Consider the following 16295-nt stretch of genomic DNA (forward strand, 5'->3'; position numbering starts at 1 on the left):
ATATGTGTAGAATAAATAATTTTGAAAAACTAGATATTAAACATGAATAATCCAAGAGGTTGCAGTGCAGTTGCTATGTCAACAGAAACAGGTGTTTGCCTCTGTTTGATTAGACTATTATAGTGTTTGCAGAACAAATGACTCACTCACTTGGTTGATTGGTTGGTGGATATTTTGCACAACACAGGCTTGAAATGGACTAGTATGCAGTAGCTGTTTCTTATAAGATGTTGATTCTTGTGGAAGGGGGTAAAAAGGGTAAATGCATAACACACAGCTCAAACAGGCATCCTAATAAAACACATCATGACAGCTTGACTGAGAGGCAATGGAGAAAAAATGCAAGCAATTGTACATACAAACTTTTCTTGGTTGTGTAAGAATAATGATGAGGAGGACAGAAGAAAGGCAATCCACAGATGTTCGTGTATGAACAACAGGGGCGCTATTGACACAAAAGCGGAAAAGAAGGCGATCACGTACGATGACGTGTGATCGTTACGTAGGCAGAAGGAACTCAGTCAGAAATGGCGACGTTGCTGCAGCCAGAGAAAGTGCTTTATCTCGTCCGAGGCGAGAAAAAAATTCGCGTTCCGCTCTCTCAGCTGTATTTTTGCAGATATTGCAGTGAGCTGCGATCTTTGGAATGCGTGTCACATGAAGTAAGTAACGCGGTGTGTGACATTTAGTTGACACAATAGATGTTAGCCATGCTAAGAGCGAGCTAACAGTCTATTGATGACAGTATTGTACCCGCCTGTCGGTTTAAGTGGAAGGAATTCTGGTTCTATGATTGGCTAGTTTATCCTTCCGTCATAAATTATGCGGCAATAGCGCAATCCAATTGGCTGTGACACCAGTAAGTTAACTTCTGCACCACCCACTTTTATTTATTTTATTTTTTTAAGGAATTTGACAACCTAAAAGCTAATAGAAGAATTCTGAACGAAATGAAAAATCTGCTATTTCCGTTATGTAGATTAAAAGACGAATGAGGTTCTAAAATCAATGTGTTAATGCTTGCAGCAGCCATTCGTGTTATATTAAGGGCATTAACTCTACCACACCCTATACAGACAGCTTGGGCTATTTTTATTATTGTCTATTTATTTATTTTAACTAAAGCAATGTGTGAATTTTACCTCTGGCACAATGATTAAGTTCCATTAGGCCTTTCTCTACTTTTCCAATACATTTACTTTGAGCAAAACACATCTGCTTGTCTAAAAGCATTGTTTTGTTGTTATGCTTGTTATATAGGTCGATTCCCATTTCTGTCCCAGCTGTCTGGAGAACATGCCATCAGCTGAGGCCAAGCTCAAGAAGAATAGGTAAAAACTACATCTGTGCTAAATATCTGACAGGCCTGTGAATGAATAACCGAAAACAGACTGTGAGAGTATTTTATCAGGTCAGATAGATTGTGTTTTCTCGTAATGATGTAGAATGCTTTGTGATCCACCGGTTTCAGGTGTGCCAATTGCTTTGACTGTCCATGCTGTATGCACACCCTCTCCACACGGGCCACCAACATCCCAGCACCACTGCCTGATGACCCAACCAAAACCACAATGAAGAAGGCCTACTACCTGGCCTGTGGATTTTGTCGCTGGACCTCAAGAGATGTAGGCATGGCTGACAAATCTGTGGGTGAGTTCTGGCACTTCCTGATGTGGACATATGTTCCAGTGTCTGTATTGGTTCATCAGTAAACCCGACTGATCTTAACTACAATCTGTCCTATTTAATCCATGATGGTTATTTTGGTTTAATTTTAAATGGTTTATAATGATTATTATGTTGTGTTTTTGTAGGTTAGTTTTTCTCATACTATAAATAATATATATCAAAATCTTGTAATGTTCTGATCAGAAGTGATGTATTTGCTTACTGTAACACTGTGAAAGGATTTTGGGCCAATTCTATTTCACTCTGAGCTGGAACATGACAGAAATAGAATCAAGTGACCATTAAATGTTGAAATTGACATAAGTACATTTTGCTTGTCGCTTTGAGCCTGGTTAGAACATTTTAATCTGTATGGACATTGTAGTAAAACATTGTTCATTTTGTATATTAGCCAGTGGAGGATGGCAGGAGCCTGAAAACCCTCATACTCAGAGGGTATGTCTAAAACAAGATCTCCTCTTATTCAATTAATATTACATTTTCCATCGAACTGTCTCAGGTAGTTGACAGATCACTTATTATCCTCTAAATAGATCAACAAGCTGATTGAGTATTACCAGCAGCTGGCCCAGAGAGAGAAGCTGGAGAGAGACAGGAAGAAGCTGGCACGAAGACGCCCGTTCATGCCTCAGGCATTCTCGGTAGACACTCACACCACCATGTCTAGAAACACCCTTCTAACCTTACATTAACTTTCCATTTAGTAAGCATTATATGGCTGTGGTTTGTCTTGTCTAGAGTCTAAACTTGGGCAGAGTCTTGTCTAAAAATTTTTGTTACACTGAAGTACTGCTATTTTGTGTTAAAATGTGTGATAAATTAAATCAACTTTTTGCACACCACAAGCTGGCTAAATTGACTAAACCTACCAGGATCTGAAATGTGACTACATAACATGTTTTTTCAATTGTTTGGCATACATATACAGTACATAACAGTTTAAAAGTTGGGGGTTATTAAGATTTTATTTAATTTTTTTTTAGCAAGGATGCGTTAAATTGATCAAAAGTGACCGTAAAGACATTATGCTACAAATGATTTCTATTTAAAAAAAAATAATTCTATTGTTCTATTCATCAAAGAATCCTGAGAAGAAATGGTTTCCACAAAAATATTAAGCAGCCTAAAGGTTCATCAAGTCAGCATATTAGAATAATTTCTGAAGGATCATGTGACTTTGAAGACTGGAGTAATGATGCTGAAAATGTAGTTTTTCCATCACAGAAATAACTTGCATTTTAAAACATACTAAAATAGAAATGACTTATTTTCGATTGTAAAATTGTTTCACAATATTGCTGTTTGTACTGTATTTGTGATCAATTAAATGCAGCCTTGATAAGCATAAAAAGTTAAAAAATCTTACTAACCCCAAACATTTGGACAGTAGTGTATTTGGAGAATTGAGGGCTTCAGATGCTTAATTTCTAACCCTGTAATACATGACTGGATACTGACAGCACTTTGAGCTGCATGTCTTATTTACCAATGCAATCCTTGTTTCCTTGTGCTTCAGACTGCCACTTTAATCTTTGTTTGAATGCATTTGTATCACTTGATTCTGTCTCTCTCCTTTTCTTTGCTTGTGCACGCTGATATTTTTGGTTTTATACCCCTCTCCAGCAACACACAATTCACGTGGTGGTGAGTGGTATTTTTTTCCCCCCACAATTCTTACAGAAACACTAAGAAGGTCTTTCTTTCCCTTTAATCCTTCCATCAGTTTAGCATGTCTAATCTGTTACTAAATGACTTTATTAATCACATGAGATTCACTATTGCTACTTGGAATTCTCTGCACAAATGAATCTTTGTATTTGAGAGGCAATGTCTTTAATGGCGCAGTCCCGGTTAGCTGGTATTTATGTTTGGAGTTTATTTTAATGATGCTTGAAGTTTTTAGTTGCAGACCTATTTGTATTATATAGATTTAGAACAAGATTTCGCTCTGAATCAATCAGTTGGTTTCTTGGAAAGCAAGTTTTTAGACATCATTTGTGCTTAAACTATGGTTAACGATTACTAAATGCACCCTTTCAGCAAACAGTCTGACACTAGCATTCATCTAACAATAATGAGCTATACCTTAAACCTAGAATAACTCTTTATTATCATAGACTTAAGTGGTCTGTATTTATTTCTGAAAGGAGAAGTATGGTCTGGGAACCAGACTACAGAGACAGAGATCTGGAGCCCCAATCAGTGCCCTGTATGGCCTTTCGTAAGTATTGCCTTTCAAAAAAATGTGATGGTGCATCCCATTGCTTAGTGGTGTTTAAGGCAGTTATTATTATGTTGAGTACCAATATAATTGATGCATCACATTTTAAATTATTGTGGACTTTGTCTATATGATGCTGTATTGTTCTCAGATTAAAAGAAGGAGAAGACCAGAAGGAGATCACTATAGAGCCAGCACAGGCTTTGGATGAAGTGGAACCCCTGCCTGAAGACTATTACACTCGCCCTGTCAACCTTCCTGAAGGTTGGACTCATCCCTGCTTCACCCAATAATACTACTTAATTATCGTTTTAATTTAATACCATTTTAGTGCATTAATCACAGGCACAGCCATATAGATCCAGACTTACAGGTGTCAATGGGTGATTTTTGAAGTTGCATGTTCATGTAAGAATTGGAATTGATATAACTGAACCAAATTTTCTATTTTAAGGCAGTGAATTTGTACTTTATTGACATGGTTATATGATGCATATTTTAAACATTGCTTGTGTTTTGATGCAGTAACGACTCTTCGCCAGAGGCTGCTTCAGCCTGATTTTCAGCCTGCAGGAGCTTCACAGCTGCACCCCAGACACAAGCACCTGCTAATGAAACGCTCTCTGCGTTGCAGGGTATGTAAATACATCCACAGCTTCTCTTTCACTCCAGAGAAAGCCATTCAAACCGCTGTCATTGAATTACTGAGCTAAAATCATTCAGCTTGTTTTTCTTTTATATACACTACCATTCAAAAGTCTATGGTTTTTAGTGTATAAGTTTTTATTTTCTCTTATGCTCACCAATGCTGTATTTAGTTGAGCAAAAAATAAATTAATAATAATAATAATAATAATGTCAAATATTATTACAATAAATAAAAAAGTATATATTTTAAAATGTAACTTTAATGCTAATTTAGTGCTCTTATTATTATCACTTTCTATTTTTTTTTTTTCAGGATTCTTTGATAAATAGAAGGTTCACAAGAACTTGAAATTTATTTTTCTGTAACATTACTGTCACGTTTCATCCTTGCTAAATAAAAGCATTAATTTCTTTCAAAAACAAAAAAGACTTACTGACCACAAACCTTTGAATGGTAGTTTATATCTGAAAAGCTCATTTGGTTTCATATTTGAATTAAATTAATCTGCAAATCTGTTAAATAATACTTTAAAGTGCTGTTAATTACTGTTCCTCATCCATTCATTTCAGAAATGTGAGCACAATCTGAGCAAACCAGAGTTTAATCCAACCTCAATAAAGTTCAAAATCCAGCTTGTGGCAGTGTAAGTCATGTGTCTGTGCCATAAATTCTTGTATTTGCTGTTCTTTGAGTGTGAATGAAAACAATCAACCAATGATTTGTGTTCTTCTTTACAGTAGCTACATTCCTGAAGTGAGAATCATGTCCATTCCAAACCTGCGTCACATGAAGGCAAGTTTGATTAATACTGGGACACTTAAATTTATGCCGTTTATTTATTTGTTCTTAATAAATTAATAAATAAGACTATTTGAACTTTTGAGGCTTAGTCTGGTTACACATCTTTGACGTTTTAAGTTATAGAACTTTTTACATTTGTAAGTAATTGTAGTGTTTTGTTGTAATACAGGAGAGTCAGGTTCTGCTGACCCTGACCAACCCAGTGGAGAACATCACTCATGTGTCTCTGTACACCTGTGAAGAGGAAGACCCAGATGACATTAACAGCACTGCTAAGGTAAAACACCACAGCTGAGCCTATATAAACTACCAGTACATATGAATTATAGTGATTTAAATGAATTATAAGCAGTGTATACTGTGTGTCCTATAATGATGGCTTATGGTTGGTTTGTGATTTGGACAATTGTACTTATGTGGCTTGAGCTGAAACAGAAGCATGACTCTCCAAAACAGTGTTCATTTCGTTGATGAGTAATTTTTGTCAACATGTTTTCACAGTCGAAAACAAGACGATAATGAAATAAAAACTTGTTTTGAATGACAAAAACTATGACGAAAAATCTGTTGACATTTTTGTCAATGAATAAAAATGATGAAAATGTTAGGGAGGGACGATTTGGGAAGAGAGAGATTCAGTCAGAACTAATCTCCTGCGAGGTTATGCTTACATTTTAAAGGTGATGCCTATTGATCTATCTGGTTGGACATAAGCTATTGCTGCACGTCTCATAAAACATTAAAAAATGTCAATATATGCGAGTAAGAGAAGAGCAGACATGGAGAAATTTGAAAAGCACGACGATGCAAAAGAGAACTCAGTTTGGTCAGGTTTTCTGAGCGCACACATCCAAAGCATGCACACAGAAAAGCGGTTCTCACACAGTGCACGAGTACTGAATTCAGTTCTCTTTCATTTTTGCACAGAGAAATGCACTCAAATACACACAAAATGATGTCGAATTGTCCGTTTTGATGAGTATTCACGTAAACACACACTCGGTTACGTCTTTAGTGAGCGTGAACAGTTTGGAGAATATCAGATGTGTATCAGTATAATACACCCTTGCATTCCATTTTAAAGGGACAGCGGCCTAATTTAGCTGCTGTCGAATGTGTCATTTATGTTAATCAAGCAACAAAAGAGCGAGAAATCATTTACTGCTCTTGACTGAAAGACTTTAGTAACCCTAATAAGGATTAATCTAAATTTATTTATGTCTGCTTGAAAGAATGAAGAATGTGTTAAGTTGTTATAAAGAATGAATATTATATAACCATTGGTACTTCATTAAAAGCAGGACTATGTTCTGGTTTTATTTAATGTTGATATAAAGGCCTATTGTGCGTCACAGCATCTAAATCTGTGTCTGTACAAACCTATATAATGAGTTTGGAAATCTTAGAGAAATGTGTAATAAATGCATCACACTAACTAAACCCATTAGATGTACTATAGATTTAGTCAACTAAAACTAAAACAATTCAGATGACTAAATGGCATTTTAGTCAAAAGACTGTGACTAAGACTAAATCAAAATTTTTGGTTGTCTATATTAACACTGCTCCAAAAGCAACCACTCATTCATTCCCCAGACAGACATTGTTTACCTTGAGTGGGCCACTGCAGGGGACATGATAGTCATTACAGGCTCACTATTACTGTGCTGCAGTGTGTCCTTGCCTTGTGTTGTGCCCTCATGGGTTTATTATGAAAAATTATTGTTTAATAGGTGCTGGTGCCCTCAAAGGAACTGGTCCTGTCAGGGAAAGACGCTGCCGCTGAGTATGATGAACTGGCTGAACCTCAGGGTTTTCAGGATGACCCAGAGTAAGAACCACCTCTGCTGATGGATATTGAGAGCAGATCAATCAATTTAGCTCATAAATTACCAAGCAGTAATACAGAGTCTGGGGCATAGACTTTGAATAGGTTATTTATTTATTACTAAGTAGGGCTGCATGGAGCTCGCTTTGAATTTAAACATCAGTTGTTCACTAAGTTTATCACACTCTCTATTCCTGAAACATCTTTGGCTATTTTCATGATTCTTTCAGGTACCATATGATTTTCTTTCTTCTGAGAAGAAGATATTTTAAAGAATGTTGGTGACCAAACTGTTGCTGGTCCCAGTTGACTTCCAGTTGGCAACCAGCAATTGTTTAGTTATGAACATTCTTCAAAATATCTTCTTGTGTGTTCAGCAGAAGAAAGATGTACAACAGGTTTGAGTGAGTTGAGTTTTTGGGTGAACTATTCCTTCAGCACATTTAGCTGTATTTAAATCCATTCTCTGTAATACTGCAATTTCCTTCCACAATCAGTGTAGAAAATGTCACAAATTTCCAAACGAAATTTTAATATTTTATAGATTATAGAGAAAAATCTATATTATTAAAGCATTGTTAACAGTGTATGCAGCATAATGCTGATTACCACAAAAATAGTTGACCCTGGTTGTTGTTAAAAATCTAAAAATTGCAGGTGTTTACAGTGAAAAACAGTAAACTGGGTCCGTATTCTCATGGAATTAAAAGCTTAAATGTAAGAGGTTTGACAAATATGAGCTGTATAGGAATTAAGTTCTTAACCGTTCTTTTTGAAGTGGGAATACTTTTATAGATTAACTTATTTTTATGCATTACAGAATTAAATCATGTGCATGGGGTCTGTATATTAAAGCAGCTGTTTGTAGTTTTGTGTATATTAAGGTGACTCGAGCTCCCTACGGTTAAATAGAATTCACTGTTCTAAGTATATCACTGTCGTAATTACAGTAGGTAGATGTACATGAGCACATGCTTTTGTGGACAAACTTACATACTCCCAGAACAGATGTTAGAGGGGAAGCGTGGGGAAGAAACCGAAGCCATTCGCTTTATTAGAAGTCAGTGTACCATCAGAATGATTTTGAAACTGACATTTCAAGGTAAAAAATGTATACACAGCATATAGAAGGTTTATTTTTGAGCTGAATGCAAAATTATATTTTCTCTGATAATCACTATTATGCCACAAATGCTGTTGATAGAGCAGAAACTTGTATTATAGATGAACATTTAAGTTTAGTCAATACTCTTGGGGCATCTGCTTCTAAACATGATAGCATAGTTTCCTGTTTCTGCCGTTCATTCATAACAGTCTGTACTCTTTTGTATCTTCAGTGTGGTGGCCTTTAGAAAGTCAAACAAGATCGGCTTCTTCATTAAAGTGGTTCCGCAGAGGGAGGAGGGTGATGTCACTGTCGCTTTCAAACTCCGACATGACTTCCGGAACCTCGCTGCTCCGATCAGACCCACTGAGGAGGGGGAAGCCACCAGTGAGGCCATCTGGCTCACACACCATGTGGAGCTTAGCTTGGGCCCCCTGGCAACTTGAGAACAGAACACACATGAGCTACACACGCAAACATAAACACACTCTGACGCATAAAGGGACAATGTAAACAACATGGCACTAAACTCACAAACTCTTTTGCTCAAAAAAACATTCATTATCTTGACAAAGTGAGTGTAAATATTATCAGGCACACATACATCACTTGCAGGAATGCAGTTACTTGACAGTACACACAGTAAGCCTACACTTATGCCAGATGCTTTGCGCAGTGATCTTTCTCACTCTCTGTTTCTAGTGCCCCCTGCTGACGTGTTTATCTGCATGTGAGTACAGTGACATCACCTACTGTTATATTTCACGGTTCCAACTCCAGTTTCTCAGTCAGTGTTAATAAAGACATTTAGATTGATGCTTCAGCTAGGTTTTATGTTAATTTAATATTTTGTATTTGCTGTAAAACAAGCAAAATGTGCACTAATTAGTAACTGAGACAAAGTCATTGTTTCACAATCAGCTCCGTTATCCCGTCATCTGTATTAACACCAGTGCATTCAGCTTTATTTATCCGTCCCATGCTAGTAGCTGGAAGTCCTGATTTAGTTTCTAATATGACCGGCTTAAATGTGGTTGAGCAGTCTTATTCAATAAAATATGAGAAAAGTGATGGATCTGGGTGTGTTAATATTATTATTATTATTAATGCTTCAACATACTGTGTATAGTAGCCCTGTTGATTTTTACTTCATATACTGAAAAGAACATTTAACATATTTGCTTAGAATAAAGGAGCAAGCCTTTTTAAACTTTATTTACAGGATTCTTTCTTTCCCTCATTTTAATTTTATCAAAAATAAATAATTTATCTGTATGGCTTTCTTCTTTTTGGACACTAATTTTATTATAATAAAAGTGAACAGTGACTGGTTTAAATTATTAACCATTAAAAACCATTAAAACAATCATAAAAGTAGTTGCACTACAGCTCGCTAAACGCAATTGATGTCAACAGAACTGGAACGACAAGAAGGCGAGTAATTAAAGCGTTTTAATTTTGGGGTAAACTTTTTCCTGTAATATTCATTCAATGTTAGATACTGTCCACTAGATGGCAGTCTATCATGTATAAAATGTATCATGGTCTTAATATTTGACATTGTGCAGTCAACAGACCGGCCTTTCAAGTATAGGATTCATATGTCTTACTTGACAGCAGCTTGTTATGAGTCGTTAATATTATTAATCAAATTAAAAGCTGTTGGGTTTTAAGATTTTTTAAAATTTTTATTTTAATCTCCGCTGAATGCATGAATGTAAGCTAGAGGCTTTAAAATGGCCTTATGTACAGTGTTTAGAGAGCCGTGCTAAGAAGAATCTACTTTCCTGCAGGCCTTGATGTGCCCTTAACCTAAAGAAGACAGGTAAATTGACTTAGTCAGTGGTATGATTCAAAACTGAGTCTGTACTGTCTGGTTAAACATTAACTGCCCTGTATTTTACAAATAACACAGTGTCCCACAGTGTGTTTTTAGCATGATTGTCACAGTTCTTGTGTCCTAACTAAACTGAACAGCACTTCCTGTGCTGCCAGTGCACGCAGGTACACATTACAGCACACCTGATTATTATATTTTACAAAGGTGACAAAGTGTGGTCTTAGTGTAATGCGTCTAACAGTCGTATAGCAGTTGTGCTGGGGAGTCTGGGTATTAAAAAAATAAAGTGAGCTTTAACAGTTATTGGCAGACCTCTGTGTTTCTCTGCACTGTTGACAATTGGCATGGCTGGTGGTACACAGTAAATGATGTGGATGTGGAAATCGGTTTGTGTGTTGTGTGCGTGTGTTTGTGTGTATTTTTTGGAAACAGTGATCAGATGGTTTTGTCTCCTTGCTTCGCAGATAATTATCTTAAACTATGCATCTATTAAGAAAAGGAAACCGTAGCTTCCATGTATGACGCATTCATTTTTCTTCATAATAGGCATGTCTGCCTATGCCAGCAAGGCCAAAACACTTATGTGCTGATTTTTCACGATCTTTAGAGGAAGATAGATTAAAAGTATCTTCTGACCTTTCAAAACAAGTTGGAGGAAAGAAAACAGTTTGGAACTGATTTGAATTCACATTTATATACATTCAGAATACGGCAAAATAAATGCTGGGCAACGGGCAAGATACACTATTCGATTACTGTTTTTTCCAAGCCTTTGACTCTGTAAAGTAACAGTGTAACATAAGTTCTGTGAGTTTTTTTTTAAATCAACTTTATTTATTTACTTATTGGTGCCTGATCACCATTTGATTAAAAAAAATGTCTATCAGCATGGTATGAATTTGTTATTGTTTTTTATTTTCTTAATCTGATCCTTTTTTAGATTTTTTTTTTTCAGTAGTTTTTTTTTGCGTTCATTTTAACATTAATTCAAATTATTTATTTCACATCTGGTCCTGTGGTGTGACAATTAATTAATTAATTACATTAATTAAAAAAATAGTTTCTCAATTCTCATGAGACCATAAAAGTGGTATAATATAATCAAAATAAATATAATAAAAGAATAAAATTACACATCAGTATCCCAAAAAGTATTTTCAAGTCAGCTGCCCATGTATTTGTTATGAGTAAACAGAACAAAATGACCTGTCAACTCATGGTCATAAGTTTATTCACAAGGAAGTGGCACATCTGTAATAACTATACAAAGGTGCAGCACAGATCATGATTTTAAAGCCTGATGATTTGTAACTTCATTTGATCTTCATGAAAGCCTGTTTAGAGCTGTTAGAGTCTGAAAACACCTTGTGTTGCCTCTTTCTGCAAATGTGATACAGACTAATTATGTGCATGAAAGTGTTCAGCGCTGCTGATCTAAAGTGCAGCCAAATCTCACAAGTTATAAAAGTCCAGAGTAGAAGTGAAAAGTGCCACAGTAAAAACTCCCCATAACAGGAGAGACTTAGACTTCAGACACCAAAAGCCTGGCTGTTTTTACTGTTCACTGGATTCATTTGTAATTAAACACTTCATAGAGAGCTTTGATAAACGATGCATCAGAGATCCTCTCCCTGCTCTGTGTGTCTGTTGCCACGTAAAGGATAACCTGAAGAATGTATATATTCCAGACTGCTCCATTATGATAGGAAAGATCCTGGTGTAGTTCACTAAGGTTCCTCTGTGTAGGATTAGCCACCTCCGGTTGTTTCCCCCCATTTAGGGAATTCTCTCTTACCGTTAAACATATATCTCTTGTTGGTTGGGATCCCTTGCTGCTATTATGGGCTGTTGGAAGTCCTCTTCTAATGAAACTGACACATATTTGTGCAAAAGACTTGGTTCCGGCAGCAGCTTTTCACTGGTGTCCTTCAGCGCTGACCTGTGACACTGCTTTGGGTGATTTCAAGTGCACATTTTAGGCAAAACAGAATTCTTTCGCTTTCTATTTTCCACACAGAAGAAATGAAGCTTGAAAATTATTTGAATAATCTTCACCTGGAGACCTTCGAGAGACATGCAGTATATGAAAACACTTTGAAGGTCATGGCCAGAATTAGGATTTCCAGCTTAAATGCTCTGACGCTTGAGCAATTTCCTCAAGTAATGGGAAGATTACCTAAAGATGTACAATTCTTCCCCGCATTTAAACGTCTTGTACCTTATTATGTATTTTCTAATGGAAAATAATGAGGGGTTCCCGTCTTGTAGTTTTTCAAAATCTGTGATGTCCTTGTGTTGTTTTTTATCTTTAGCGCCAGCACAGAAAGATTCACATTAAATTGTGAGGCTGACAGATGTCTGGACATTTCCACCATGACATCACCTACAAAAGCAGTCTGAAATTCTGAACTCACTTCTCATGGCAGTACAGCTCAGAAGTCAGCTCGAGCAGAGAGCAGATGGGGTCCACCGAACACCCCAACTTTAACATATATAAGAAACTGAGAGTTTTGAGATGCCCCTAGACGCTGATAGTACTTCACTCCTGAGAATCATTAAAAGGCAGAGCCTTGAGCATTTGTTTACTTTATTTTATTGCCTGCCTGGATAATATATTTCACTGTTTTTTTTTTAGTGCTAAAGTATAGGGTATTTTAGCAAGACCTGCATACTAAATTGTTGTACTCTTTTCTAATAAATCTATTTCTTTGAACTTTTATTTCATAAAATAATCCAGAAAAAATATTCTGTCATGGTTACCACAAAAATAGTATCAGCATCACTGTTTTCAACATTGATAATAATGATAATAATAAATTTTTGAACACCAAATAAGCACATTGAAATGATTTCTGTTAAGAATCATGCGACACTTTAGACTAGCTGTTGAAAATTTAACTTTGCAATCACAGAAATAAATTATGTTTAAAATAGTAAGTTTTCTAGTTTTAAAGTGTTATAATATTTCACAATATTACTGTTTTTCCTGTATTTTTATAAATTAAAAAACATAATGAAATGTCTTTAAAAAACATTAAAAAATCTGGCTGAATGTTAATTTCTATCAATATTTTCTTTATTTTATGCTTCATAAATATAATATATTTATACTTCATGTAATAGGGACAGTGAATATAAGACAAGAAAAAGAGTCAATAGCAGTGAAACAGTATCAGGAAATATCGCAAGCATATTCAAACTTGCATCAACCCACATGAATATCAAAGCATGTGTGCTAACTTCTTAAAATTACAGCTATGACGTTTTTGGCTGTAAACTCTGTTTGTGCCTAAGCTGGATGTTGGAAAGACCCAATCAATCACTGTTTTTTCCCCTTTATTCACCGGACCAACATCTGACAGATTACAGGTAGCAGGACCATGTCTACATAGACAAATGGCTTCAGTCTTCTAACCTTGAGACGAGGCCAGGTCTGTGAAATCTGTGCTTTGCACAAAGTTCCAACAGCTCTTTCTCTTTCTTTCTTTCTTTAGCTTGTGGTGGAATGTTGATTTTGGAGGCTTTGGTGAAAAGTAACACTCTTGAGAAAGCAGTCCTGCTCCGCTCTGCCTGAAAACTGACATACAGGCAGCCTGTCACCCAAAACTCACTGTTTTCTTTTATCATTTGTCTTTTAGTGTGTGTATGAGATGTGCACGGGCGGCGAAAGCAAACTATCCTACACAAACCTACAGGAATCCCCTAAGAACATAATGTAAAGTCCACAAGTTTTCCAACCTTGGTTGTGGGTTTTTCCTGTGGTGAGTCTGAAGGGTTTATTAAGGTTTATTTGTAAATTTGCACACAGTCCTCCTTATAAAAAGCACCTTTGAGGTGTAGAATTTGTATGCTGGCCGGGTTGCTGTAGGTTCATGTTTTTCTTTGTTGCTGTGGCTGATTGGGTGTTGAAAGGAAGCCAGAGGGTGTGGGAGGGATGCTGCAGAGATACACCATCCTCCATTGCTCCTACAGGCTGGGTAGTGCCAAAACCCACACCACATCCCTATACGTATTGATTGAGGACTCGAGGTTATTTGGGTTGTTAGACACAAGAGGGTGGATGAAGGAAGGACATATTGTAACATAGAGAACTGGAACAAGGTTGGACCTGCCTTTTGAGCGCTCTAATGGGATGAAGAGCATAAAGGGCATAATGAAACCAAACAACTGCATCCATCAGACTGCCAAGTTTGAGACTTAACTGTGTATAGCCTACTCTATCATATAGGATATGCAAAACCCTTTATAGTTAGACAACATGATCAAAACTTAGCAGAAAAAGGAATGTGGTTCAGAATATACAACGTATCTTCTGGATGTAATTAATAGTTTATTCTTTGTTGTAAGTAAAAATTCTAAAAACATCCCCTTCAGGTCATGGTGCACTTCTTTTTGCTGTGAAAGCTTTACTTTTTTTTTCTAAAAGTAAGAATAACTTTTATATTGTTATTGATATTTTAAGCTGAACACTTGCTGGACTGAAGAAATTTAGGTTAACTACCATACATAATTTCAAAAAAAATCATGTAGAAGTGTGAGTATCAAATATGACGATCTCAATCATTGTCTTGCGTTGCATTTGAGTTTGGCCATACTACATTAAAAACAACAGAGCTTTTATCATAAACTAATAATTTAAATGTCATCTTACAATACATATATTGGAAGATTTAGAGCAACATCTGAAATTATTTGCCATTTATTAATCCTCTTTATGGCCACAAAACTAACAACTGCACCAAATTGCTAATTTTTGCTCAATTGTTCCTCTTCATAAATTCAAAGATGTTTTATCCTCCTTGTTATGAGCTCCACCTCACTATATCCTACTATAGAAGCCATCAAAGCCTGATGTATCAAATGAGATATTCACACCAAAACACATCACACACACACACACACACACACACCACACACACACACACACAAACACACACACATCTATATCAGACAATAAAAGGCGTTAAAAATATTAGATGATGTTCATATATCAAGGCATGTGATTTGTAAAAAAGTCGTTGATCGCCCATAATGACCTTCAATATGTGGTGGGTATGGTTAGTTACACTGGGTCTGATGCTTTGCCATACAGTTCTTGAAGTTTCATTTTGGTTTATCTGGATTTCGATTGAGGTTAGCCAAAAGGAGACGCCTCTCACGAGCAGAGGGCAGTTGTGAGATGATACGACAATGTGGTTTTATTTTGCTTCACAACTGTATTAATAGCACTGGAAATGGACGTGTTGGGAGCAACCAGCAAAGCACGCGTCCTGGCTTGATTTGATAACCCTTTCACTAATAGAATGAGACATCTTGGATGGAAAGAGACGGATCGAGTGTCGCGGCTTCATGGTTTCAGTATGTGGTTCTGGCCTTAGTGTGAGATTATTAAAAGCAAAGTTTAGGGGAAGGGATTGGAATGATATCACACAGAGACGGATATTGGATGGTTAATGCTGAACGTTTCTCCAAGCACCATGATCTTTAAGCTCCAGATATTTTCAACACTCTCGTTGAAGGATCGGAGTTGATCTTGACGTTCATCTCCGATTGGAAAGGTAAGGGACATGGAGAGTGTTCATTCGAGAGGGATTGCATGTACGTGTCCTATGTGGGTCAGATCATTTGGGTCCAGACAGGCAGTGAGGAATCCACTCTGTGCTTTGGATTGGGCTTTTGTCTAAAACCATGTTGTTCTGTTTCATTTCCTGTTAAAGTGGTTCACAAGTTTTGATTTCCGGAGCTGTTGAGTCTGGGTCTTCCGTGATGAATGTTTCCTCCTCGCCTTTCTGACCTGTGTTGGATGTTGTTGTCTTGAATTTTGTGAATTTGTGATTTTTGATGTGATTGAATTGGTTGATGTTGCATGTTGATTGTGAATACTGAAGTCTCATATTGTTTTGTTATGTTGCTGTTTCGATTAGGTTAGCGAAAGTCTGGCACGCCTCGCGTACGCGCTGATTTTCCTGTGATGGTTACGATTTTGGGGGTCCTAGATGAGTTTTCCTTTTCTTCGTCAACTCTATTAATAGCACTGTTCATTATTGGGCGAGCCCTGGGGCTCGCGTGCTGGCTTGATTTGCTTTCCCTTTCGGTCGGATATCAGACTCTGTCGACACACCAACCCCCCCCCCCTGTGTTCCCAGTGGCTTAGGTCTTATC

The 16295-nt window shown here is 36.7% G+C and overlaps 1 protein-coding gene across 3 annotated transcripts; it reads left to right on the forward strand.

Annotated features, from left to right (window-relative positions):
- The first annotated feature begins 494 nt into the window (after nucleotides 1-494).
- On the forward strand, nucleotides 495-9364 carry LOC109066270 (dynactin subunit 4). Of its 3 annotated transcripts, none has more exons than XM_042770514.1 (14): nucleotides 495-662; nucleotides 1261-1331; nucleotides 1472-1650; nucleotides 2081-2124; nucleotides 2223-2330; nucleotides 3313-3333; nucleotides 3837-3910; nucleotides 4062-4174; nucleotides 4436-4545; nucleotides 5129-5202; nucleotides 5297-5351; nucleotides 5530-5637; nucleotides 7094-7191; nucleotides 8526-9364. In XM_042770514.1, the coding sequence occupies exons 1-14, from the start codon at nucleotides 528-530 to the stop codon at nucleotides 8737-8739; spliced, it is 1404 nt and encodes a 467-aa protein (XP_042626448.1). In that variant the 5' UTR covers nucleotides 495-527; the 3' UTR covers nucleotides 8740-9364. The 3 variants fall into 3 exon arrangements, with proteins under 3 accessions (XP_042626448.1, XP_042626449.1, XP_042626450.1); XM_042770516.1 differs by lacking the exon at nucleotides 495-662 and adding an exon at nucleotides 699-859; XM_042770515.1 differs by lacking the exon at nucleotides 3313-3333.
- The last annotated feature ends 6931 nt before the right edge of the window (nucleotides 9365-16295 follow it).

The sequence above is a fragment of the Cyprinus carpio genome, chromosome A14 (genome assembly GCF_018340385.1).
Source record: "Cyprinus carpio isolate SPL01 chromosome A14, ASM1834038v1, whole genome shotgun sequence".
NCBI classification, from domain to species: domain Eukaryota; kingdom Metazoa; phylum Chordata; class Actinopteri; order Cypriniformes; family Cyprinidae; genus Cyprinus; species Cyprinus carpio.

What these genes read in the sequence shown, in the direction of transcription:
- LOC109066270 (XM_042770514.1), top strand. Translation starts at nt 528, where the DNA reads ATGGCGACGTTGCTGCAGCCAGAGAAAGTGCTTTATCTCGTCCGAGGC. An exon ending in TGGAATGCGTGTCACATGAA is followed by an intron (nt 663 to 1,260) that starts GTAAGTAACGCG and finishes CTTGTTATATAG; the next exon opens with GTCGATTCCCATTTCTGTCC. An exon ending in AACGCTCTCTGCGTTGCAGG is followed by an intron (nt 4,546 to 5,128) that starts GTATGTAAATAC and finishes CATTCATTTCAG; the next exon opens with AAATGTGAGCACAATCTGAG.